A 27,943-nucleotide genomic window follows, 5' to 3' on the forward strand; every position below is an offset into this window, starting at 1 on the left:
ATTTTGGACCTACGCGGAAAAAATTATAAAATCTAAACTGTTAGAGGTAGATGAATGAAGTGTGGTTTTTTTTCCATTTGCAGAGAACCAATCTATCACAAAAACATCAGCATATGACTAGTGCTTTTTTTCTGGCTGCTACACCTCCTCAAAGTTCTTCGAAATTTTGCACTAAGAGTGATTTATTTCTCAAAATACTGATCCTACAAAAAATCAAATTGCATATTCGTGATTTACGACCTCGAATTAATAAGTAAAATGACCCGGGTCGATGAAAAAATTTTCGTTCGGAATGATTTCGTTCGTAAAGCGCGGGTAAAAACGATAGGTGAGCGAGGGTTGCAAACGACATTCTTGTAAAAACAAAATTCGTGGTCGAAGATTACGAATAAGCAATCAGATTTCTCCTAAGAGGAGTACTTTGGGAAAAAAATAAATTTTAATGGAACAATGCGAAAAAAATGATTGATTTTTTTCCTAAAATACTCATTATAGAAAAAATCTAATTACATATTCGTAATCAACGACCTCGAATTAGTGAAAAAAATAACTCGGGTTGAAATCGCGATGACGAATATGCAATTATATGTTTCCTAAGAACCTTAGAGGGGGGAAGGCGCCATCATGAATTTTTGCCCCGGTCAGAAAAAATCGTAGATCCGGGCCTGCGATATTCATGCGGTGTAAGGGGAATGGATGCGTTTTATAGCCTCTCCTCTCAAATGCCAACCTCACCTACTCGCGGTGCACCCTGTTCTTACGAACGAGGCTCTGGCGACCGAACATGAGCGGTATAACTCTGTTTTCCCACAATCACCTAGCCTAAATACTCGCTTGAGCAGGAAATGGCTCTCTGCGTTGCTTAAGTTACATCTAGTCGCAACCGCAACCAAAGTTGCACTGACAGCGTTACCAGTGCAGCTTTTAAACACCTTCTAACGCAGCTCCTACAAAAAGATGGATCATTCGAACAGGACAAAATTTGTAACCGGAGGTAAAATACCCTCCCATTCGGATCTCCGAGGGAGGGTGTCCGAACGAGTGAATCATCGAACAACCACCAACGAAAAGCACATAGCTTTTGCAGCATGGAACGTCAGAACCTTGCTAGACAACCCCAGGGCCGACCGACCAGAGAGACGTACTGCCCTAATCGATAAGGAACTGCAACGTACATCTATTGCAATAGTTGCCTTAAGCGAGACACGCTTTTCGGACGAAGGTAGCTTGGTAGAACAAGCGTATACTTTTTTCTGGAAAGGCTTGCCGGAAGGCAAAATCAGACAACATGGCGTAGGCTTTGCCATTAGGAACGACCTGCCCGCCAAACTAACCGAAAAACCAGTTGGCATCTCAGATTTGATGGCCCTACGCTTTCCTGTAGCGAATAACACGTTTGTGAACATCATTGCAGTATACGCACCCACTTTGAACTCCTCTGACAACTTAAAGGACACCTTCTACGAAACACTCGTTGCTACATTGAGTAAAATCCCAAAACGGGAACGAATTATTCTCCTTGGAGACTTCAACGCCAGAGTGAGCAGATGTCATGACTCAGAACTGTGGCCGAGAATAATAGGGAAACACGGCACAGACAGCATCAATTCGAACGGAGAACGTCTGTTGGCTCTTTGTGCGGAACACAATCTATGTATAACGAACACATATTTTATTACAAGACCCAATTCAAGGGGGACCTGGCGCCACCCGCGCTCAGGGCATTGGCATACTCTCGACTATGTGATCGTGAGAAGAAAAGATCTGAAAGAAGTGTTGGTCACTAAACTCAGAGCAGATCTGGAGTGCTGGACTGATCATAGGCTGGTAATCTCGAGAATGAAAATCTCAATGCTCCCAAAATACCAACGGAAGCCAAAGTATCTAAGAGAGCGCCTTCAAATCTCCAAACTACAAAACCCTTCTACAAAAGAAAGATTCACATCTGCCGTCAAAGATAGCCTAACACCACCGGATTATAATGACGACAATGAGAGTCGTTGGCTCCGCTTCAAGACATCTCTTACAAATTCAGCAAAAGAAATACTGGGCACAAAACGCTCCCGAAAATCCCCAGACTGGTTCGCCGACAGCGAAACTCATATCGCTCCTCTTTTGGAGGCAAAACACAAAGCGATGAAAACGGCAATTAACAAGCCTGGCGATGTTGCAGCCCAAAAGAGTCTTACAAACATAAAACGCGAGGTCCGTCAACAAATAAGAAAAATCAAGGATAGCTGGAAAGAAAAAGCTAGGGAAATACAAGCTTACGCCGATAACCATGATTAGAGGCGTTTTTTCGAAGCTATTTGAACTGTTTATGGTCCATGCACAAAAGCTCACTTTCCTATAAGAGATGCTCATGGAGCTCTAATAACTGATAATAGAAAAATTCTCGAAAGATGGAAAGAGCATTATTCGCAGGTCTTGAATCAAAATAACGACTCGAATTTATCCATTTTAGACCTGCTCCCCGCGTATAGTCCGATGACATCGCTTGATGACGAAATCTCAATGTCGGAAATAATAAGTGCGATAAAAATTATGAAAAATGATAAGTCACCAGGTCTAGACGGCATTCCAGCGGAGGTATTCAAAGCCCTGAATGAAGACATTGTCAATAATCTCCTAGCACTATTCCGCAAGATCTGGGAACAAGGAGATGTGCCACAAGACTTAGGAGACGCTCTAGTTATCAACCTCTATAAGAACAAAGGTGATACGTCAAATTGCGACAATTACAGGGGCATATCGTTGCTTAGCGTGGCCGGCAAAATTCTTTCGAAGATTATGGCTAATCGTCTGATTTCACTCTTCGAAAAGGTTCTACCTGAATCCCAGTGCGGCTTCCGACCAAATCGAGGTACGGTGGACCTAATTTTCACACTGTGACAGCTGCAAGAGAAGGCCCGTGAACAACAATCAAGGATCTATACAGCCTACATCGATTTAAGTAAGGCATTCGACTCGGTGAATCGGATAGCGCTATGGAAAATCATGGCCCGCCTTGGAGTACCCGAAAAATTCTTAGCAGTGTGTAAAAGCCTCCATACCAACAACACCGCTAGAACACAGCATAATGGCTCTACAACCGACCATTTCTTAACCAACTCTAGAATAAAACAAGGCTGCGTGTTAGCGCCTTTACTGTTCAATATTTTCGCCATAGCTGTCTCGATAATTGCTGATATGAGTATGCCTGTAAGAGGTGTTGGAATAAGATTCAGATTTGATGGAGGCCTATCTAACCTGAAGCGCCTCAGAGCAAAAACCCGTTCAAAGGTTATCACGGAACTCCAATATGCAGACGACTGCGCACTTATCGCTAGCAGCCCAGAGGATCTACAGATAATGCTAGACACCTATAAACATATTTACGAAGCTTTAGGCCTTAGACTCAATGTCGACAAAACCAAAATCCTGGTAAGTCCCCCAGAAAGCCTTCAAACACATATCAGCCTGGAGAATGTAACCCTAGAACAGGTCGAGCAGTTCAAATACTTGGGAAGCTTCATAAATACTAGGGTTAACCTAGACACGGAAATACACAACCGTATCAATTCGGCATCACGGGCATTTTGGAAGCTAAAGGACAGAGTATTTCAAGATCACGACCTCAATCTGAAGACCAAGACAGCAGTTTACAGAGCGGTCGTCCTCCCAACGCTTCTTTACGGAAGCCAAATCTGGACGCCATACAGGCGACATATTAAAAAGCTTGAACAAACGCAACAACGTCATCTAAGACAGATAATGCACATCAGATGGTTCCACAAAGTTTCGAATGCAGAAGTCTTGCAACGCGCGAGTTGTACAACCATTGAGACTCAAGTAACGAGGGCCCGACTCAGATGGAGCGGCCACATTCTGAGGATGCAAGACACAAGACTCCCCAAAATATCTCTGTATGGCAAATTGTCAGAGGGAGCCCGGAAACCAGGAGGCCAATATAATATATAATTTAATGCCAATCATAACTGGGAGCAACTAGCGTTAGACAGGTCACAGTGGAGATCTATGGTGCACAGTTATAGTGGAGACTCGAGAAGAATTCAGCGGCAGCCAGATCTGGTTGGTGACTATCCATGCCCGGAGTGTGGATGGATCTGTAGGTCACGGTTGGGTCTCTTCAGTCACAGGAGGGCACACAGTCGCAATTAGCCCCAAGAAATTATAAGTCTGTTCTTTTTGTCTTTTTGTAGATTAATTCCCGGTAACGGGATACAGCAATGAATGGATGAATGACGTGGCGGTGCTCTAACAAAGGATCAAGTAAAAACATTGAACACTAAAAGAAGTCGATGCACGGAGTGTAGCCCTGATGAAGAATCAATAAAGATTCGAAACGTTGGCAATTTCAACAAGGTTTTTTGTTTCCTGTTGAAGTTTCACCAGTCCTCAAGCTGAGATTACCCATTATTGACCAATGGGCAAGTTTCCCATAACTCCAAAACCGAATTTGAGATTATTTATGGAAAGCCTTTTCTACTAGTTATCCAACACGTAAAAGATTCGCTTCAAAATTCAGACAATTCAGAAATACACCCTTCGAAACTTCGACTATGTAAAAGCTTGTGACGTAGAATGCCTTCATTAAATTTTTGTTAATTCGACAACACTGGAACCGATCAAAAAGATATCCACAGATTACAAAAAATTGTTTCTGTAATCTGTGTCTTTACCTTCTTTAAACCGATGACATTTTGTGTCATTGTGTGTTTTTCTTGTCAAATGTGATCATCAAACTTGATATTTATTACATCTATGGTGATCATGACCATTACTGACACAAATGGGCGTTTCCGGATTGTGAAAATGACGTAGAATGTTCACAAGAGCACTTCTGAAATCAGAATTTTCGTAATCGAATACAGACAAAATGCAATATGTTAAAATTCGAAAAAAATATATTTCGAGATATTTGAGTAATAAGGATTTTTATGACATATATTTTGAAAGGACGCATTTGGAGCAGATGCACTGACAACTCTGAAAACTTTTGTGAACACAGATAAGAAAATAGCTAATTTAAAAAATCGTAGAATATTCCTTTTACATTGTAGAGCTAAACAACTGATTCCTAAACAAATAACGAACAATTTTAAATGTTTTTACTCACTTAAAACAGAGCAGCACCCATATTATGGAGTAATTGATAGGGTGTTGAATAGGTTCAGAAAAACTATTCTTAGCTTGGAAATTAAGATTACCATTTGAAAACTTGATATGTTACAACGTAGTAGAGCTGACCTTATTGTGAGGGCCAGATGTATGTTGCCCAATGATGTTTTTGACAATTTGATTGAAAGATCAAAATAATAATTTCAACAAGCTTTTCAAAGCTATCCGAAAAAAACTAGAATATTTATCTGCTGACACATCCAGTTTAAAATTGGATACGCATAATCAGTTCTTACTAAATTATACAATTTTAGATTACCCGAGCCGGTTAGACAAATTTTGAGTGCAGGTCCACAATTCAGTAATCCGTTCAAATCAGTAAAATCTCCTATAGCGCCGTTCATAAAAGATCTTGAATTCTGTCTAAATAATCAACCGACATTGGCAGTCAGAGATAAAGATATCATTAGGGCTAGATCGGTAAATGTAATAAACAATTTTTATGCTGGTCTGTCGCGATTTAACAGGTTGAGTCCGTTGGAGTGTAGTTTCTTCTTTACTAGAAAGTTCTTGCGGGACCATCCTGAGATCTTGGTTACACGCTCTGATAAGGGCAATTCCACAGTTATAACGTATAAAACTGAATATGTTTATATGTACAACACATGAAAGCGATGCTGGAGGATTCTACCGCATACGCCATTTTGCCCTCTGATCCAACTCAAAAATATCAAAAGTCTACAAATAACTTAATACAGGAATTATTGGACACAGAGATAATTGAACCTGGTTATGCCAGAAAATTCAAAATGCATAATTCAGCGATTCCTAAAATGTATGGACTACGTAAAACTCATAAACCGAATGTTTGTTATAGACCTGTTGTAAGTTGTGTTGATTCGCCCATATATAACTTAGCCTGTTTTGTGCATGATACTTTGGCTCCTCTCACTTCAACTTTTACGTATAATATTAAGAACTCACTGGAGTTCGTACAGTTTGCTAGAACAGTCTCGTTGCCACCTGATTATAAATATGTTGGTTTCACTCGACATTGTGTCACTGTTCCCAAACAGTTAGTTCAGGATATAATTAAAAAGCATACACTACCTTTAGGCTGTTTGATAACATTATTGTCCACATTTTTGAGACTAGTTACTTCACCTTCGATGGCATAATATATAAACAACTTGATGGGAGAGCCATGGTTAATCCTGCCAGTCCGATTTTAGCTAATGTGGTTGTGAATGAGGTGATTTTTGTTGTGCTGAGTACTTTGAGATTTACGGTGGAATTTGGAAGCTTTATGTTGACGATACTATTGCAGCTATTCCAAAAAACGCAACGATCGAGCTATTGGATAAATTTAATGGTTTTCACCATAAGTTGAAATTCGCTCAAAAGATCAATTTTTTGGACTTGATAGTGATGAGAAATTCTAATGGTTCGATTTGCACCAACTGGTATACAAAACCAACTGCGGCAGAATATTGAACTATTTTTCGGAACATTCTACAGTGCAGAAGGTGGGCATTATCAAAAACCTTATGTTTTCACTTCTTAATTTCGTTTTTGCCTGTATTGGAATTTACATTGTTCAGAGAACGCATTTACCTGTAAACTTTATTTTAATTCATATATATATATATATATATATATATATATATATATATATATATATATATATATATATATATATATATATAATCATTATCCCAAATTACCTTTCGGTGTATTTTAATTCATATTAATCCAAAAACAATTCGACATAGCAGTTTTGTTATAATAGTGAACTGGCGAGTGTGAGTTTTTTTTCTGGGTTATCCAATGCTGGGGAAGTGCCTTTGAATGCCTGCATGGACCTAATCGAGATCTGGGTGGGTCTAGCATGAAATTTGATGAGGAAATTTACAAAACCCAATAAATGGGTGAGTCTCATAGTTATCTATAAAATCGAAGATCAAAGACTATTTTTAATTAATGTTAAGTTAAATAAACGTTTAGTCTTTTATTGTTTTGACTTCTTGGGCGGCTGTCATCTGGTTTAGTGAGGTTTTTATTCCTTATATTGTTGTGTTGTGCTTTTTTTTTTCAAAAAACTTTATATGCTGATGATTTTCTGAAGCTGTTTTGTCGTTTTGATCTGTTCTTCTAATGAGGTATCACTTATTGTTATATTTTTGTAGTTCTGATGAAGAATCCATAAAGATTCGAAACGTTGGCAATTTCAACAAAGGTTTTTTGTTTCCTGTTGATGTTTCACCAGTCCTCAAGATGAGATTACCCATTATAGAAAGATTAAAACCTCAGAAAACTCTCCGACTGCCCGTATAAGTGTATTGATAGTGAATTTGTGTAAAGAATAAGCTGAAATTACATATCATATCAGTTGATACCTACGCATGACTTCTATAGCGTGTGTCTGTCTGACAGTTGACCATGGGGAGGGTCTGATTATTTCGCAAACATATTCTCCTGTATCTTCAGGCTGTGCCTTGATGATTTCCAGGGAACCATTGCTCCATAGCATAAGTCGATCAGGAATATTCAACTCTACGTCCGAGCTATCTACCAGAAGTTCCCTATTCTTGTACCATTTAATGGTAACTGCATAGGCACCGTCTGAAACAAGCATTCAAATTAGTGATACCTAGGTTATTAGTACCTATCAATCAATATGATTGATAATTTCTGTACTTCTTCTGAATGAACCAACTTTTGGGAATGCGCCACCGCAATGGCGCACGGGCAGGCTAGGCAGGTTGGCATAAGTAATGACAAATTTTCATGTGAATTGAAAATTTTGAGATTCTATTTCGAAAGATTCATGAAAATTTACATGATAATGAGCATATTACGTCAATCACTTTCCTTTTAAATGAGTTGAACATAGAGGAATTTCATTGATAAAGTGGCTAATCATAATCTGAATCCCAACTGCTCTACAGCTTTTACGTCTTACGTCAAAAGGCTAAACTTGATCCACTTGTAATTCAAGTTCACTTTTATCCTGAAAATTTCATCTTTTTGGCGTGAAGGGAAAAGAAATAGCTGAAAATTCAAGACGAAAAACAGTTTTTTGTGTATAACTCAGGAAATATCCACTTTAGGGCAAGGGTGTGATGCATACACTCACATTATTTTTTAACGTAGATTCAATATCTGCCATAAAAAAATGGGGTTCTAATTTGAAAAAATTTATTTTCCACGATTTTGTCATCCCTAACTTTGAAAGCGATTTTTTCACCCCCTGTATCATGAATCGCGATTTCGATTTTTAAAGTGTATACATCAATCTTACATCTTGAAAAATCCCAAAAATGAAAATTTTCTATCCAAAAACCTCGAAGTTATTCTTGTTTCAGCGGAGCTCTATTTTCGATTTTTTTCTCGAATTTTCCCGCTCAGAGAGAATTTTCCAACCAAAATTGAAAAATGTTACATCAAAATAACTTGAAATTTTCTAAGGAATCTATTTCTGCAATAAAAAAATTGTGTTCTAATTTGAAAAACGGAAGTTGACGTCATTTCCGGAAAAACCGGAGGTGCTCATGCCTTGAAAATATTTTAGATTTCATCAGCATCGTGAAATACTTATAAGTGCTGAATTTCATGAAAATACGTTCAGTAGTCTCTCGTATAAATATAGGTGAGGTTCCTCGTGAAAGACCCTGTATATTCACAAATTAAGAATCTAAGATGAAATATTTTACGAATTTAGATGATTTTAGGTAAAAATATTCACAAATTTAGATAATTTAGACGAAAATCTTCACAAATTAAGAGGTTTAGATGGACATTTCTAAAAATTAAGAGGCTTAGATGAGAATAGAAATAAACCTAGATGATCATTATGATGAATTAATAAGATGTTTTAGATGAATATATTACCACTTCTACCTGAACCTTGTGTGAACAATGGTTTTATCTGAGTACAACTATTTCGGGGCTTCCAACATACAATGCATGCTGTGTTTGCATGCTGTGCTGTACTGTGTGTTAGAATGCTAGGGACTTCATAGAACGCGAGGCTACATCCCGTACGTATGCTTGGTCAACCTATTCCAACAGGTATTCATTGCCGTGCGTGGTACTAAACTTTGAAGATAGGTGTGCATTTGCGAGGTGGTGCTTCTTGAAGACTTGAAATCTTGTTTCGGATTGATTCGGCTGCTGTGCGTCCAAAGTGATTCAGAAGTACGAAACAAATATTAATATTCATAAACCTGGTTTTAGATGATTTTAGAGACGTACTTATTGAGTGAATATAATCGATGTCAAATGTGAATTAAATAGAAATAGATGGCAGATGAAGATTCTATGGAAGGATGAGTATGTGAGTGATGAATGCTCATCAGAAAATAATGAGAGCATGTCCCAAGGAAGAAGTTTCTTTAAACTTAGGACAAAAAAGATGTTATTATTATTTTCTATATCACTCCTGATATTTCCCTCTTATGCCCATTGAACTAGAACCTTAGGATGTTAGAGGATGATTTTAAGATGTTCTTAATATAATTGAGGACATCAGAATGCAAGTTACTCAGAGTCTGAATAGCTTCCAGTCTGATAATGGGCAAGAGGTACGTGAAGTTGCAAGACAACTGAGCAAGGCAACCAATGTCCTCAAAAGTGTCCCTGATGGAATATCGTAGGCTTCCACTCATTTTGTGAAATAGTCCATCACTACCAAAATGTGATTGTTTCCATGGTCTGTTTCAGGACACAGCCTGATAGAAGATATGTCACCATGCATACTCGACAATTCTGCAGTGAAACAATCCAGTTTAGCCATCATGAGCCTGAACTCGCACATTGTTAGTGGGGCGTCTTCTGCGCAAGGAGAAGAAGAACGGGAGGCCTGGGTTGCGGGCACCAAAGTGCGTTGCTCTCCTCTTGAGGATAAAAAGCTTTCGTGCAGCTGAAGCAAGTCGGCATGATAATATTTTCAATGGTGGAGTGATAGAGTGTGGACGACTTTATATCAGAAATAACATGCAGACTATATACAGGTGACCTCAAGCTATGGAGGATGAGACCAACACGATTGGGATCAATATGAGCAATTCAAATATATTTCAACTGACGGACAAGTGAGACAAGGAACACACTTTTCACATTCTGAGGCCGACCAGAAAGACTTCGAATAGACTAACACAGGCAGGCCCAGGAGAAGGTAAGGGTTACCCCACAAAAGAAAAATACAAAGGAATTCAACAATAATATTTTATACTACTTTTACTAGTTTCCTTGAAGATAACGCGGAAAATAATCGTGTATGGTCTCCCTTAACCTCGCGAGAATGATCAGCTTATCGGAATCTCTGATACCCGATTACAGATGGATGCGATTGCGATCCACCAACTGATGAAAAAGAAATATCGGAATTGATTCAATCAGCCGATTGGTAGTGATGTAATGACAAAATTGTCACAAAACCACACAATAACTCACGTTAGTACTGTTATCTTCCATCAGACAGTAGCAGATATCAGTGTACAACTTTGAAAGTCGTAAAAATACCGCACAACAGAGTAGCCTGACACACCGATCGAAAGATCCACACACTTTCAAGTCGTTCCTCTTGTGCTCCTTGAATTTCTTCAGGTAGCGAGTCGACTTCGATTACGGTGGTCCGCCTTGAATCGATTTTTTCTTCAAGCGCGAAAAATGGCTTCAATTCTCGGAACAAGGACTTCTTCATAACGCGTCTGCATTGCGGTGGCTAGTCCCCGCTCTATGTTCGGTGTCAAAGTCATACTCTTGCAGCCTCTCAATCCATCTAGCCTTCCAGGTTTTTTTTAACTCAGGAGCCATTTCAAAGCTCCGTTCTTAATAAAAAATTTCCTTCCGTACAAATAATTATAGAAATGTTCTACGGACTTGATGACTGCTTAATGTTCTCTCCTGGTCACGCAATAATTCTGTTCTGATTTGGACAATACCTCACTGAAGCACCCGATGACTCTTTTCTTTCCATCCTGAACTTGTATAGAACGCCCCCAATGGCTGTATTACTGGCATCGGCGTCGAACACAAATTTACCTTCAGCCCTTGCGTAACTCAGAACTGGAGCTATGACCAGAGCCTTTTTCAATCGTTCGAAGGCTTCAGCGCAATCATCGGACCATACGTACTCCTGCCCGTCTTCCGACAAATTCGTCAGAGGCTTGTCAACCTTGGCAAACCCAGATACAAATCTTCTATAATAAGTGGAGAGGCCGAAGAAACTTCGCAACTCACTCTTGTCTTTCGATATGGGCCATTCCTGAACTGCCTTGATCTTATCCGGATCAACTTTCACACCTCCACGTGAAACTACGTGTCCTAAATATTTCACTTCAGTTCGAAACAGATTACATTTCTCACAATTTCTTAGGACTTAGCTTTAGGTTTGCATCACGAAGTCGCTGGAAAACCTCGGATAAGTTGTGGAAGTGATCTGGGAAGGATTTTCTCACTACTATCACATCATCTAGATACACTAGACAAGTTGTCTAGGAGAGCCCTCTCAATATTGTCTCCATCAGACGTTCAAATGAGGTAGGAGCATTGCATAGACCGAAAGGCATAACTTCAAACTACCACAGACCCGTTCCAATACTGAAGGCAGTCTTTTCTTTGTCGTTTGGATCCAAGCCAACCTGCTAATATCCACTCTCAAGGTGGAAAACTAGACCCCATCCTATAGTATGGGCAGACTGGGCATTTGCCCAGGGCGCCAAATTTTAGGGGGCGCCGTAATGTAGGGGAGGATGAACGGTGGATAAAGGATCAAGCAAAAAAAATTACTGGAAAAAAGGTGCCAGGAGACCATTTGCCCTGTGGAAAACCAACGTGATCTCGAGAGTGTGTCCAGGGTGTCATCAATTCTCGGTAAGGAATAGCTGTCCTTTTTCGTGGCCTGATTGAGCTGCCTATAAGCTACGCAGAATCTAGTGGATCTATCCTTCTTCTTCACTTATAGCATGAGCGATGTCCAGGGGCTATCGGATGCTTCGATTACACCTTCTCTCGCCATGTCTTCAATGATTCTTCAGCTTCTACTCTTTTTGCCTGAAAAAGACGTCTAGTATGCTGTCGGGTAGGTTGTGCATGACCAGTATTGATTTCATGCTCCACAACATCGATCTTTCCTGCTCTTCTGTCAGTGGAAAAAACGTCGGAGAACGTTTGAACCAATTTTTTTACTTCGTGTAGTTGGTATCGGTCGAGCTCTTGACACTTTGATGTGAGGAAGGACACTAGTTTTTGTGTGACTTTGAGACTTCTGCATTACTTATTCCACCCGAAATATGGTACACTGGTACACCATGTCTAATCAAGGTATACTTCTTCAGGATGACTTCTTTCAAGCTATGCAGTGTCATCCATAGATCCTGATAGGTTGGCTCCTGATGGAAATGTTGCTTGATGACTAGGTGATAAATGAACTTTCAGCCTTCAATTTCAAAGCTTTTCCGATTCTTGGATGCTGTCGCAACATGTTGACATTATGCAATCGGATAGGAATACTACCACTTACCCTTACCAAGGTCTTCCCAAGTAATAGTCCTTTCATTAATAATAGTTTTTCAATAATAATAGTTTCTTTTATTGTTGTAGCCACATTGTACCGACGTGTTTCTCCGTTACTCCGAATTATTTAGTGATTTCTGGTTCGGAAATTCCTGGAAGCTGCGGAATTTCAGCAATTCTGGAATTGGAAAGAGAGACAATAAATTCAGTTGTATATAATACCACAAGTACATTGATTACGAACTGATTTTGTGATCTGTTTTGGTAGAAATAACTCATTGATAAGTTCGAATTCATCGCGTTGTCGCACCCACATCTGTCAGCCTTGAAGACTGGAAGGATTAAGCGTTCCATAGACGAACATCCCCCTACGAAATAATGTCCCTCAATGAGGAAATAGTCGAGTTAATGAAAAGAGAATTTGCTAAACAGACAAATATCCTAAAGGAGGAGTTATCTAAGGTGAAAGAGGAGATCATACGACTGAGGGCGACAACGAGAACCCAAGTCCAATCGTGTGAGGAGAGGATATCCAGGGTAGAGAGTGAGTTGATTTTGATAAAGCGAAGAGCTCTGAAGAACAATATTATAATTTCGGGACTGAAAGTGGACGATTATGATTTAATTCATTCTTCTCTCTCCCAGCTGAGCGCTCTCCTTAATATCAATCTGAATATTAAAGACATCAATAACATCTATAGATTGGGAAAAAACAAGCCTCTCATTTTTATGAGAGTTCCTAACCAAGAACCTAGTTGTCAGTAACCGACATAAATTGAGGGGCTTAGATATCTTTATTAATGAGGATCTTTGTGAAGAGGATCGTGAAGATCTAAAACACTTGAAGCAGCACTTGTCTATGGCCCAAGAAAAAGAGCAGAAGGCATATATCCGATCGAGAAGCTTGTTTATCAACGGCAAGAGGTACTCCGTTGATCAGCTCAAAGCAATATCTGAGGTAAATCCGTAATCCTTGTTTGTACAGGTCGAACAGGAAGAATCTTGCTCACGGTCAGCTGTGGATATCGAGTTGATCACCAGTGCACCTTATAGTCCAGCCGCAGTAGCCAGGTACAAGCAAGTGCTGAGTGAGCATGAACATTTGCAAGAGGAAGAAAATTCGAAGCTAAACAAGGAAATGTCATGCATCAATCAAGTGCTCAACAAAGCTAAAGATTGGGAGGAATTAGAAAGAACGAGGTCGCAATCTTCGGGTAGTATAAGGAAAGAGCGGAAATACGTTCTAGCAGGTAACAAAACTAAGAGCGTAGGCTAGAACATCTGACACTTGATTTGTGTCTCTGTGCGACTGAATATTTCTTGTCTCTGCACGTTTATCAATTTTATATTTGGTTTCGTCTTTTCTTGGTTTCTTGGAGTTTATTGTGTTATTAATTATATCCCTTGTGTGTTAGAAGAATTTCCTAAATAACACGATAACTCCAACATATCCATATTCAAAAACAAAAAATTTACCCTACAGTAGATGCAAAATCTGTCTAAATCCTGCAGCAGCAAATAGCAATCAGCAATGCTCCTAAGGCTCGTTGCACACAAACCGATTTTGTAGGGCCGATTTCATACCGGTCGTCCCAATTCCAATAATAAACCACGTGTGGGAACGGGACCGGGTACACACGCCGACTACTGATCGATGCTGGTGAGCAGCCATCGAGCCAAGATTTGATCTTGATCAACAATATGAACATAGGACTGAGCAATGTCAGCATGAAAATGTCTTTTTTATAGAGAGAAATGGGGCATTTACCTCTCTCCTTTTTGTTCACATAGAGGTGAGTGTGAACCAATCAAAATTATAGAAAAAGACAACTTCATGCCTGACGTGCGTTTCTCTCTGTCATTTTTTTCGACCGTTTTTCATGCAAAGAAATAAAGGGAAGGCACACTCCATGTTTGTATGTCTATGAATATGAATCAGGAACTTGTGAACTTAGCTGCCACTGCAGTCTGTATTTATGTGAAGAAGAAGAAGAAAACGAGAAATCCGGAGCAAAAAGAATACTTCGCCACTCGAATCTTCGGTTGATTAAAAACCACAAGTTAGAACCTACTGACGGGGGTATCTACTCCGTATGGATGAAGCATCAGATCATTTGTTACTAGATATGGTGTGACACCTATCATGAAATCAGAGCTGTGCCAAGCATTTTGTGAAAGTAATTCGATTTTGCGAGCACTAAGCACTTTTCTGAATAACTGTTGAAAATAAGATTTTTCTTTATAAAATCTATATTCGATCGACAAAACACCGCCCCTATTTCTTCGAAACGATAAGTTGTTCGTTCTACTGTACACGATTTCATAAATATAGAAAAATAATTGGAAAATTGGAAAATAAGTGGAAATATTGATTCGACAAAGGCGTAGAAGATGGCTACATAGTATTTCGAAAATATTTTTCGTGAAATTCCGACTTTAGTAGTAATTTTATTTAATTTCTAACGTTTACAGGGTGTTATATGACGGCATAATTAATAATTATATAACAATAATAATATTATTATAATAATAATAACATACTCATAATTAACATACTCATTTGAAACTGGGTGTTCACAAATTTAGGATAAATTGATGATGATTATGTATTTTCTAAATATGATATGGGGCGCTTCTACGCCTTCGAAGAATCACATAGTCAGGTTTTTGATGATACATGAAGTTAGAGAAAACGTTTAAAATTTTTAACTTTTTTTAGTTCATTAGGACCCAATTCGTTCTTTTGGGGTAGGTTTCATATCATTAGTAATTTCTGAGTTATGCACGATTTTCTATATTATATAAATTTCACAATCTATGAAAACCATTGAGACACCGGCATAGATTTCAAACAAGCTTCCTTGGACACCGTTTGAAGCGACTTCCTATCAAAGCAAGCGCAATTTTGTCGTAATTCACATGTGTCAAGATTGTGGCAGTTTTTATTCAATAGGAAGAAAGCCGACAAGTGTTATTAACTGTATTCGGGTTCGACTTTCGGTCAGTCCGAGAATGGTTCTAGAACTGCGCAGAGGATTCGATACTACGGCGCAACAGTTTTGCGCAGTTCTAGAACAATTTTCGGACCGTCCGAAATTCGAACCCGAATACAGCCTTTATGAGTTCGAAGGTGGTCATCTGAAGATATTATTCGAATGCTATTTTCCCTATCCATTCTCCATATTTGGATATTGAAAGAAGGGAATTCTGTTTTCACAAATTGCGAATTTGCTTCTTACTATTTCATACATCTATAATCAATCATATTAAAAGCAGAATTGAATTATAAAATTACATTTCACGTGAAATACACAAATCAATATTATGTTCATATACAGGTTGAGGCAGATCAAAATAATTATATTTTTGGGTTTATTAAACAGGTTGTTTCACAGCGATGTTCAATTAAATGTTTTCAGAGAAGTAATCAACATCAATTATGCTGAAAAATTTCATGTTTGGGTTTTCGGAAATCCTTTATCCCTTACATATGGTCAGACCTTTGCAACTTCCGGTTATATGCCGGAAATAGATTTCTAGTTCCTTATTTCAAATGGCACACCCAGTATATCTTTGCATCGTTAGAAAGCCCATTTGGTGACAACTCCAACAGTCTAAAGTTCATGTGTTATTGAGATCCTTATGATAAAAATGTTGAAAACCAGCCCAGATAGTACAACACTTCTTTGAGACGTTCAAAATGAGCCATTTATTGGTCTGGACGTCTTAAGCCTCAAAAGGGCCGTCTTTAAGATGTCTTCTTAAATGTTCTTAGACGTCTTTGAGACGTCGTACTTTTAAATCTTCAAGATGTATTATATAGGCACAAATTGAGAGTGAACGATCATCGATGATCATCACCAACCTAAAATAACAAAAAATTATGGAGCCTCAATTTTCTCTATAATACCTAAACAAAGCTAGGGTAGAAATTTTCTAGTCGATACGGGTGCGGGCACAATTTACTCTTCTGTTAAAATTATCAGTATTGTGCCTAAGGTGCATAATATATAGTAAGAATAATAATTAGGACACAGTAACAAAGCCTACACAGAACACAACTGGTTCTCCCAAGTACAATCTCATAGAGCTTCTGAGGGGTACTTCGGTACCTACGGAGAATCAGGATAATAATGTGACTGAAAAGGCCAGAGATAGGTAGGGAACTTATATATAGTAATATGAATATATATTTTTTGCTGTGTCTTTTCCCATATTTTTCATTAAATACCGAATTATATACAGTTATAGAGTTGTATCAATATTACCTAAATGAAGCCTCAAAAAATTCATTTCCTTCATTTCTGTAATTGACCCTTGAAATTTGTATTTACTTTTTTGAAGAATTTCACACATTTCATACATTGAAAAATTAGAGTGATTATATATTTATATGCAAAATCATTATTTGAAATCAATTTAGACCTCCAGAAAATCTAAGAGTTACGTCTAGAAGATGTACATTCTAGGTCGCTTCGGACCTAAAAAATTTTCCAAGAAGACGTCCTAGAGACGATTTTAGTTTAACATAGGCTGTAACTTGGACGTCTTGGAGACATATGCCAGGCGTCGACAGACGTCTAGGAGACGTACGCAATGTCAGTAACAGACGTCTTTAATGCCCTTTTGCACCGTTTCGCTGGTAACCATGGTTAAACTAATCGATGTTTAATATTTAAACTTTCCTTAGAATTTGACGGTTTGCACCGCGGAACCATAATCGTTGTTTAATTTAATCATCGATAGATTTGGCAAGACCACTCACAGCATAAAAAATTCAAAATTTCAGCCAAGCACAGCATAGAAGATAAATTTAAAAGAAAAAGAAGTCAAGGTTTTGTGAGTAAACTTCTGTTGTCAAGGTGGGAAATTTGAACATTTTTTCTGGAGTTTCGGTGTTGTGTTTTGAATTTGAAGTGCGAACACATCCTATTACTCTAGGAAAAGAAGCCTTCTTGTGAAAGGACTGTTGAATTTGCATTATATCCTAATATTTGGTCATTTTAAGGAATTCGGGATATAATTTACCAATTGCTGATGAAACTGAGGGAATAATTTTCGATCCTTCCGATACATCTACATTTATGAAATTATCAACAGAAGCCAACTGACCAGCACTAGCATAAAACCTCAATGTATCAAGCAATTGATTTATTGGGTCAACACTATTATTCCTGAAATATCTATATTTGTATAATATAACTAATTATTAAATTCCAAATCATTCTCCATATATAGCAAAAAAACATTACACGGTTTCTTTCGTTAATAAACGAAATCTTCTGAAAAAAGTGAGGTACATTCTTTCGAAATAATTTCTTCTACAGGAAAAACATCTGGGAAATTCCAAATCATTCTCCATATATGTCAAAAAAAACACGGTTTCTTTCGTTAAACGAAATCTTCTGAAAAAAGTGAGGTCCATTCTTTCGAAATAATTTCTTCTACGGGGAAAACATCTGGGAAATTCCAAATCATTCTCCATATATGGCAAGAAAAATAACACGGTTTCTTTCGTTAAACGAAATCTTCTGAAAAAAGTGAGGTCCATTCTTTCGAAATAATTTCTTCTACGAGGAAAACATCTAAGAAATCCAAATTCGATATTGCCAAAGTGCATCAAGGTCATCATCAAGTAATATCGCATCTTCCAAATCATCCATTATTAATTCGAATTTTATATCAACACAAATAGAAAACACAGTTGTCAATCGAATTTGAAGTATTACTTCAATCAACGTTTTTATCGAGCTTTAATCGAGCAAATTTCTGCGTTTAGTTTAAACAACGTTTAAGGGCCTTATAATCAACGTTTAGGAACGGTGCAACCCGGTTAAGGAATTAAACGTTGTTTAAGAATATAATCGTTGTTTAGACAAACGGTGCAAACGGCCATAACACTTCTTTAAGGTGTCTCTGTGCTATTTGGGAGAAAGGTCACAATTTTCGTCGAAGATCAAGAAGATCAGCGAATTGATCAAAACTCAATATTTTGAAATTAAAACCCATATTTCTTATTGAGTAAGTATTTGAGTCTATGTCACGTAAATCATACAGGAAAAAATTTTGAAGTGGGAGAGAAGAGCAATTTTGAACAGCTTGATTAGTCTGTTACTTAATTGTTTGTTGGTATTGTTGAGAATCCACAAAAACTTCACGAAAAATCAGAATAGTTAATCGAAACATCTAATTCAATTCTAATCAATTCAGAAACATAACATCCGTTTATTTTGACTTGATTTTGCAGAATTTGGGTGTCATCTGCCAAATCAGAAAAATTCAGATACCTTGAACTCTAATGAGATCATATAAGCAAAATGCAAAATGGACCATTATCTAAGTCTACCTCATATATTTTTCTTCTTAACGAACGTAATTCATTTTTATCACTTATTCCGCATCAAATAGTCTAACCCTTTATCTGTGGTATACTGCATGCTCATAAAGGGACACTTTTCTACACTCGATTTGATTTACGCCAGTGTAGAGGAGGTGTAGTTTATCTACACCTAGACAAAAAGAGTTGTAGATAAACTACACCTCTTCTACACTGGTGTAAATCCAATTAGAAAACGAATACTGAAATCGAGTGTAGAAAAGTGCTACACTTTTTATGCAAACGAAAGGACCTATTGTGACGATCGCTTATTCGTGTTTCGACAAGATTTTCGAAGGGCTTAGTGCTTAGTAATCCCTAGAAATAATCCCGAGCCCTTTAAGGGTTACTACACTCCATTCATTTTTATTTTAGCACTCGGTTGGTCATGGAAATTTGACACATTTCACTCTGTATAGTACGAAAATGTGGGGTTATGGAGCTTGTCAAAACATTTTTCGGTTTTAAATCAACGATATGTTGCCCCTTCTACCTAAAAGTTTCTGTTATTACGTATTTTATCACAATGTCGAATCTCTTCGGAAAATATATGACGAACATAATTGAAGTTTATACAAACTGATTGAAGGCATACCAAATCCAGTTATTAGCATGGAAAATACAAGGGATCAGTATAATATCATAATATGCACTAGCTTGAGGAGAGTTAATGTTCGTTATCTTCTTTGTTTGAATACGTGACATCAGTTGTAGATTTCAAAAATATTAACCTGAAGATGAAATGCATATGATGCAGTGGTTGCGAATGGGTATCTCCCGAAGGAATGAACAGAAAACTACAAGAATGTTAAATTCTTCAACAAAAATCATCTTGCATCAATATTGGTGAAAGGAATTGAAGGAAGTTTCAAGTCAAGATGAACTTCACCTTTGAACAAAAATTCCACATGAATAAACAATTAACAGGATAACTGGCGCTTATTCGTGGCTGTTCATCTTAATACATTGATATAATAATAATAATTATATATTTATTGATACCTTAAGACATTTACAATGTATAGGACAAGTCAAATGAAAAATAAATTTTCGGGAACTTATTCTACGATGACATTCATCGAAAATCCTGTAGTAAACTTTTCGCATTGATTCACTCAAACATGAAATTATCAAATGCCACCACTTTTTTGGGTCTCCCAATAGAAGGAAATTCTATATCATCCTCTTCATTCACAATCTTTCTTATTGTGGAAATATTCAGCTGAAATATAAGTCGTTTAGATTCAGATGAAACATTATATAAATTCTCTTACATTGAATATGTTCGCCACCGTCTGACGTATTGTGGATTTTAAAATATCAGGGTATAACTTTTTGAATGAGCGGACCTGAATTCCAAACAGCACTTCCTGAAACACTGTCTCTTTTTTCAATAATTTCGGCATTTTCGTAATAAAAATTGATATTAGTTGTGGCAACGGCGTTATGATATTGACGACATTTCATGAGTGCCAACCTTACTCCATTCTAGTTACAAAAACTTGAGAAAATGATGTCATGGCCAACCGACTGCTAAAATAAATGTGAATGGAGTATAAGCACTAAGCTTTTCGATGAAGTGCTCGAATTACTAAGCACTAAGCACTCGTTTTAAAAAGTGCTCTGGAGCACAATGTTCGGGAGCACAAAAAGGCTTCAAGTGCTTTCACAAGCACTAAGCACAATGCTTTGGCATAGCTCTGCATGAAATATGATTGTAATAAAACCCACTCGAAAAACTATATTTTGTTCTTTTTCAAGGCATTTCCAAAGTAAAAAAGAAATAATGTCGAGCGAACTGAGTATCTGGGTTTCATATTTGAATACTCCTATACCTTGCTACAATAATATTTACCTGGTGAAGGCACGAGATCGACATTATTCCCACAGCAGTAATAAACTGAGCCGATATCCACTTCCTCTAGATTCAAATCCCTTTACTTTTAAAGTTCAAATGCTTTCAAGTGGAATAAAATGGCAACGATTCATGCCCTAGTTCAGGGCTTCGCAAACTTAGATCGCCTCACGACGCCCATCTGATAATACCGAGGCGTCGCGGCGCACAGTTTGGGAAGCCCTGGATCTCAATATTTAAATCTAGGAAGACAATTCTAATATCCCTAATTAGTTGTTGTGATAATTACAACGGTTCTTTGAATATTTTGGGTATTATACAAAAAATAATATAATTGTTCAATAATTTATTTTTCTGAGCGAAAACTCTCAAAAAAGTGATGATTCACTACTACAAAAGCAAACTTTTTAGATCAACGGGTATTTTTCCTTCATTTTGGAGCATAGTGAATAGAAAATCCATGAAAATGAACTAATAATTAGATCTATATTAATTATAATATACTAAATATACTGGATACTGTTTTGGAATTGGTTTCTGTTTGTATCCCTGTAACCCTGTATTTTCTGAATAAATAAATGAATAAATAATGATTACATTCATGTCTCACTCTTGTCTTATTATTATTCATTCAATATAAATAGGCATAAGTTGATTTTTCACAGGTTTCTAGGTGCTCGATTAATCACAAAACCATTATTTGGAAAAAAACTAGTTGGCATTTTTCCAACTAATGGTTTTATTACCTGCGGTAACTGTCCTGCCCTCTATATCGGTATGACGACCAGAGCTTCAAAGATCATATTCAACGAACACATCAACGAACACCCGCTTCTGTCATGGGTAACCATCTATATGAGAGCAAACGCTCTACTTCTCTTCATAAATTAACCTTGCTTCATCAGCATAGCGATTTCCATAAGGTTACACTCCAAGAGCAACTGGAAATTCTGAAATGCAGGAACGACGAACAGCTCCTTAATGATATTAAAGATTTCCCGACGGTCAATCTATTCAAGATGATTCACCCTCCTGCTATATATATATAGTCTTTTCCGCCTGCCTCCGTATACGGGTTCATGTGTACATGTGTACTGGGTGGGCAAATTTCGATGTTTTAGTACTACAGCTTTTAAACCAGAGGAGATAGACAAAATCTGATACCCCATTCTCGTTCTCTTTTTCTGGGAAACTTACAATAGTAGTAGTGATTTTTGGCCACTTTCTTTTGTTTTCGAGTTTTAAGCAAAAATTGGAAAAATGGCGATATCGAAATAAATTTATATCTCCGCTAATACTGATGATAAAGCTCTGAAATTGAAACATTATACAGGCAATTTTTTACGTAGAATCCAGTGGCGTGTTTGCCTTTTTAGCAGGATTTTTAATTACGGAGCTATGACCCAAAGTTATGTTTTTTTAAATGGGAACACTAGTTTTCTGTGCAATTTTTTGAAAGCTTAATATTTACTGATTTCAAAAATATATAACATCATATGGTTTGTATCAATATAAATAATAGAAAAGGGTCAAAAACCTTTTTTCTCAATATTTCTATGGTTTCAACTTGTTGGCTGATCCTGGCTAACTTGCCATTTAATATACCTTTCTTAAAAGGATATGTAGATGACCTGATTACTGCTGTACCAAAGAATCAAGTGGCTTACACCCTCCAGAAATTTAACGAATGTGATAAGTTTTTCAAGTTCACCCTTGAAAAGGAAACATTAGGCAGTGTTCCCTTCTTGGACACCAGGGTGATCAGAACAAATGATAATAACGTTATACTATATTCGTATAGTATAGGAAGCCCACGAGTTCGGGCGTTATATTCATTTTCTTTCAAATCACCCTTCCAAAGAAAAGATCAATTTGATTTTGGGACTAAAAAGCCGTATAGAAAAAATAGTACACAACGAAACAGGAGGCCAACCTGAATGTCCCTTTTCAGTTAATGAGGAATAATGGATATCCGAAGGGACTACTGTCACGTTTAATTTATAACTCATCCCCTTCCGGACAGCCACGGAGGGGAAGAGAAGGAGTATCTGATAGTGTTGTGCCTATGGTGGAGAGCGCCTCCGCCACTTCAGAACTTGGGAGAGATAGTTTGAAGTTTTCGTCGATTCCGTTGATAGAAGGTGTTACTGGGGCATTGGTGAAATTACTTAAAACAGACACAATAAGAGTGATGGCAAGGAATGAATTCAAAGTCAAGAAATTATTCAGCAGGGTCAAGGATAGGTTGGATGTACTTAAGATGAGTGGGGTGGTGTAAGGCGTTTCATGTGCCTCATGTAGTGAAATTTACGTTGGACGGACATATCAACAAGTGAAGAAGAGACTCACACAGCACAGGAGTGATGTCAAGAATCCAAGCAAGACATGTGCCCTGGCGGAGCATGTGAGAAGTAGTGGCCATCAAATGAATTACAATGCGGCGAAGGTGTTGGAATGTGAGAACAATCTCAAGAAACGGACCTTTTTAGAATTAAGCGACATGGTAATTCGATGAATTACAGAAAAGACATCGAAAGGATTAGTAATATTTACTCATTTTTATTAAGTATTGACAAACTGTCCAAGGAAGGAGGATTACTGAGGCCGAGGAATGATGCGATCTCTGTGACTTCAGACGTCATTGTGTCAACCTAAAAATTGTATTTTGTTGTATTGTATTCTGTGGTTTTTTGACAAATTAAGATAGGATAACGTGACTAATTTTTGGACAATTTTGTAATGGAAGAACAATTGTGTCGATGACTTTTTTGGACTTTTTCTCTCGTATTGGTTGTGTACCTGCTTGTTTTGATGTTCGTTCTGTCAACTTGATTTTGTTAGATTGTTATCCGAGTACTCTCTGTTTTTACGGTGAGTTTTTCACCATGTGAGATGTGTTACTTTTTTTTATTGTAATTTTAGATTCCTGAGGAAGGTCCATACCTGGACCGAAACGTCGACTGCAGGAATAGAAGATCAGTAATTAGTTTTTACATTTCCATAACCCCTTATTCTATATTGTTACGATATATTGGGAGTTAAATTACCTTGAATATGACGATATTACACACACTATGACCAGAAAAATTAATTGAATATTTTTATTGATTGTGTGATGTATTTTTCATTTTCGAATGAATTCGATGATAATTTTCAGTTAAGTGGTAGAATTAATCATCATTGCTCGATGAAACCTTGCTGGATTTTCAACCGACTGAAAATGAAAGCCATGGGATGGCGCGTGCCACGCCAATTTTCAAATATTTCTCTTTTCGTGTTATTTTCACTAACAAACCAACCTCTCTGCACACAAATAAAGCCGACGAACTAATTCCTACTTTATTCCAGCGAACCACATCGGTCGGAAATTGCTATCCTCGTCGGTTGAAGGGCTTTCCTCGATAAAATTGGATAAGAATTTATATTCGTTAACATCTAAAAATTTTGTGTTTATCTCAAAACCAAAAGTGTTCAGAAACTGAAATGAATCTACCATTAGGAAAGTGCTAAATTTTTTAATCCAAACTAAGCTTTACATGAAAGTTTCTCTCAACAACTAACTGAACGGAACGGACTTTTTTCAAATTGCAATTTATCAGGAACTACTTGCGTACTACAATGGACTACTGTAAAATAATCAACGAACTAGCGTCTGCAAAACCTAAAAAAACGAGTTATAAGTTCCTGCTTTTATACTGCCAGACAATATCATAACTGGTACTACAATACTACAAGTAGGTAAATATGAGATGTTGAAAAGGAATGTCATCAGTAAAATACTATTTTTATACCATCACAGTTCATCGTTCATCAATATCACAGAAGTGGGCCACATTTTGTTTTGCCGCGGCCCTGTCTAAAATGGTGAGTATTCGCAAATGCCCTTTTCGGGTTTAGGTATCCACTCACTTCTACATTGTCAAACATTGCATTCTCGAAAAATCCTGTATTGAATTTTTTCTGGAATACATATATCGACAAACTTTTACCAAAATATTTGATTGTAGGGAACAAACCAAGTAGGTAATTGAGGCTTACAATGTTTTACCGGAAATTGGTCGATATGATTGATGAAAACCCAAACCCACTCTTACCATTTCCAATCACGCCATAAGATCTGTTCGAAAACGATGCAAAACTCCACGCCGCACCGTTTTCAACAGAAAAAATACTTAATACTAACGAGAGAAACATACCCTTCAAAAAGTTTTTTATTTGAATCATAGAAAAGAAATACGAATCCTTGCATTTTTCGAAAAAAAAAAAACACTTTTAGAGAGCTAGAGAACTCAACCATAGTAAACTGTTGATTTCGCTTTCTATAGATATATGATACAGAGGCTGTTCCATTGGAAGCAAGGAAGATAATCGAATAAGTGGGCCAGCTGTTTATCATACTCTGTATATCATAGATCGATAAAAGATTCAAAGAGATCAGTAGATCAAGAAGATCTGATAAAAATTGGATTCCAGTAGGACAAGGAAGAATTTTATTTTTTCAAATATTCTGAGTGAAGAATATTGAACGTCTCAATATACTCATTAGGGAAATAAAATGCTTTTCATGTTGGGTGCAAAATATTTTGTTTATCATTCTTTGTTTTGAAACGGCTATTTCGGATATTCTTTACAAGATTTATAGTTTACCTCCACTAGATCCGGTGTTCAGGTAACATGGCAACAAAACACTGTTATTCTCTCTAGCTTTCACAGTAGTCGGAACACTCAAAAATTCAGTAACAACTGGTAGAGCACCGTTCGAAATATCTAAAACAATCACAGAAAAAACACCTACAACTAAAATTCCAGGAAACATGGTAGGTATCGCACGAATGCGTCACTGAATATTATGAATAGGAACTAAAAGGCCACGAAGTAACAATTCCTCGTTTATTGGGTCTAAGTAGTGGACAATTGTAGGGGACGGGAGTCGTGTTTCATTTAATCTTAGGTACCATTCATTGGATTATCCGATTTAAAAGAAGGTCTTCCGTCAGCCTGGCCCTTCATTAAGTGACCTATGCTCACCTCTAATTGCTACTAATATTCAAGATTATTCGTAGATTTTGATGTTTCGTAATTAGCAGGAAATTGAATGAAATGATATTTCAATTGTTTTAACAATTCCATGAATGGTAGATGGTAAATCAATGATCATGTGCAGGAACAAGGTAAGTTCACAATGAAGAAGCACCATTTGCGCATCTGAAATTTTGACAAATATCAATGATGTGACCTTGAAAAGTTCAATATTATTATTGAATATTGAATAATAATTTGATATTAATGATCCTTAAATAGAAGGTTTGATGTGATTGTATATCTATACTCCATTCACATTTATTTTAGCACTCTGTTGGCCATAAAATAATTCTCTCAAGTTTTTATAACTAGGGGAGACTAGGGAGCATGGGGAGGCTTGATACAGGCTTATATCCGCGGTATGTAGCCGTTTTCAAAAGTAATATACTAGTGAACACTATTTTCTTGGAGAGGGCAGTGCGTGACGTTTCTGTAAGGCTAAGAGTCGTTTGTTTGTGAAATATTCAACGAAGAGTATTTAGAGGTGAGAAATTGTAAGTATTTACTCATGTAACCTAACGGTTTTATGATCAAGCATTAATTTTTCGCCATAAACAAACATTTCACTGGGTAATATGAATAAAACAACTTAATTTACAGTTTTGTTCGGTTGTCGAAATGTATGGGTATAAAATGAAACCTTAAGTCACTTCAAAACTTGCTTTCAGGGACGTTTGAGACATTTCGCATGGAGAGGCTTGATACATATATCATCTTTAAAAAATATTCCGGAGCTAGTTGGACCTACATAAAGGCGTTTTCACCATCCGAAGTATCTAGGGGATTTTTAACAACGGGAATTTATCCGTACAATCCCCATGTATTTAACGAGGCCGACTTTTCTTGTGCGGAAGTGACTAACTGACCATTTCCTGATTTTTCTGCTCCTACGAGACCAAAGCAAGCCGGTATCATTGCTGACCTACCTACTGAGCTAAATAATCCTAGTACATCCAGCTGCATACCAAGCCGAGACAGAACAAGAGCCAAGAAAATAAAACAAAAGAGGTATACGGAAAAAAGAATATGTAGACCGAGGTATTTCGGAGAATGAGGATGACACTGTTGAAAAATATGACGGAGAGGGCGAAGATGTAGCCTGTATATATTGCAATGGTTCATATTCATCCTCCCCAGCGAGCACAAAAACATCTCAGAGATGTTAAAAGTAAGAGATTTCGAGACATTGAACATCCACTGCGATGTTCTGTTTATACATGAATAGAACTTTTATAGAACAGCCAATGTCCGCCGCAGGCGGCTATTATATGGGTGTCCCTGGGATGTCACAAAAAGAACTACTCAGAAGTTTTTTTGATAGCCTTTTCATGTACACAATAGAACATTTCTAAAGCGCTTTGCGCACACGAAATCGCTGTTTGTAAGACTTTATATGAAATTCTTTTGTGAGGCCTTTTTCCTTTCATTTGAATGTTTGAGGATACCCCATTCTATTTTAAATGAACTACAAAGTTTTTAAATGAAATACAGAATACTATATAAGAATAAAAATATTTGAATGATACTTCAACAGGTACAAAAGGAAAAAAAATCACATTTCACATAAAGAATTGAACAACAAAAAACAATTGATGAATATTATACTCGATATTATACTACAGAAAGGGAGAATAAACAAAAAAATATATCACATTCAATAAAACAAACATAAATAACCAAAAAGAAATATCACATTTAACATAAAAAAAACAGAAATAATTGAAAACAAACTGATCATAATTTTAGATGTACCGAAAGGGAAAATGAAAAAAAATTTATGAAAAATTTATTTTCCCTTCATTTTATCGTCCCTCCTCTTTTGCCTAATATGCCTTAACCAATCTTTGGCGTAGAGTTGGAATACTTTCCTAGTGATTTGGAATTTTTTATGGATCACATCTACAAAATAAAAACAATTCAAACAATTAATTCACAAAATATATGAAGGTTGAGATGATTTTTTCCAATTAAAATAACAGAGAAAATAGCTG

At 37.1% G+C, this 27,943-nt stretch overlaps 1 protein-coding gene across 2 annotated transcripts in view; it reads right to left on the reverse strand.

Annotated features, from left to right (window-relative positions):
• Nucleotides 1–25,773, reverse strand: part of LOC123322577 (limbic system-associated membrane protein-like) — a 67,601-nt gene extending 41,828 nt beyond the window's left edge. Inside the window, exons 1-2 of one of the 2 annotated variants that reach the window (XM_044910521.1) lie at nt 25,518–25,768; nt 7,522–7,743 (exon numbers count right to left, since the gene is read on the reverse strand). In XM_044910521.1, coding sequence (XP_044766456.1) covers nt 7,522–7,743; nt 25,518–25,686 — 391 coding nt within the window. In that variant the 5' untranslated portion in view covers nt 25,687–25,768. Of the gene's footprint in view, nt 1–7,521; nt 7,744–25,517 lie in introns of both variants that reach the window. The other variant, XM_044910522.1, reaches the window with a different exon arrangement.
• Between the last annotated feature and the right edge of the window lie 2,170 nt (nt 25,774–27,943).

Source organism: Coccinella septempunctata, chromosome 1 (assembly GCF_907165205.1).
Source record: "Coccinella septempunctata chromosome 1, icCocSept1.1, whole genome shotgun sequence".
Lineage (NCBI taxonomy): Eukaryota > Metazoa > Arthropoda > Insecta > Coleoptera > Coccinellidae > Coccinella > Coccinella septempunctata.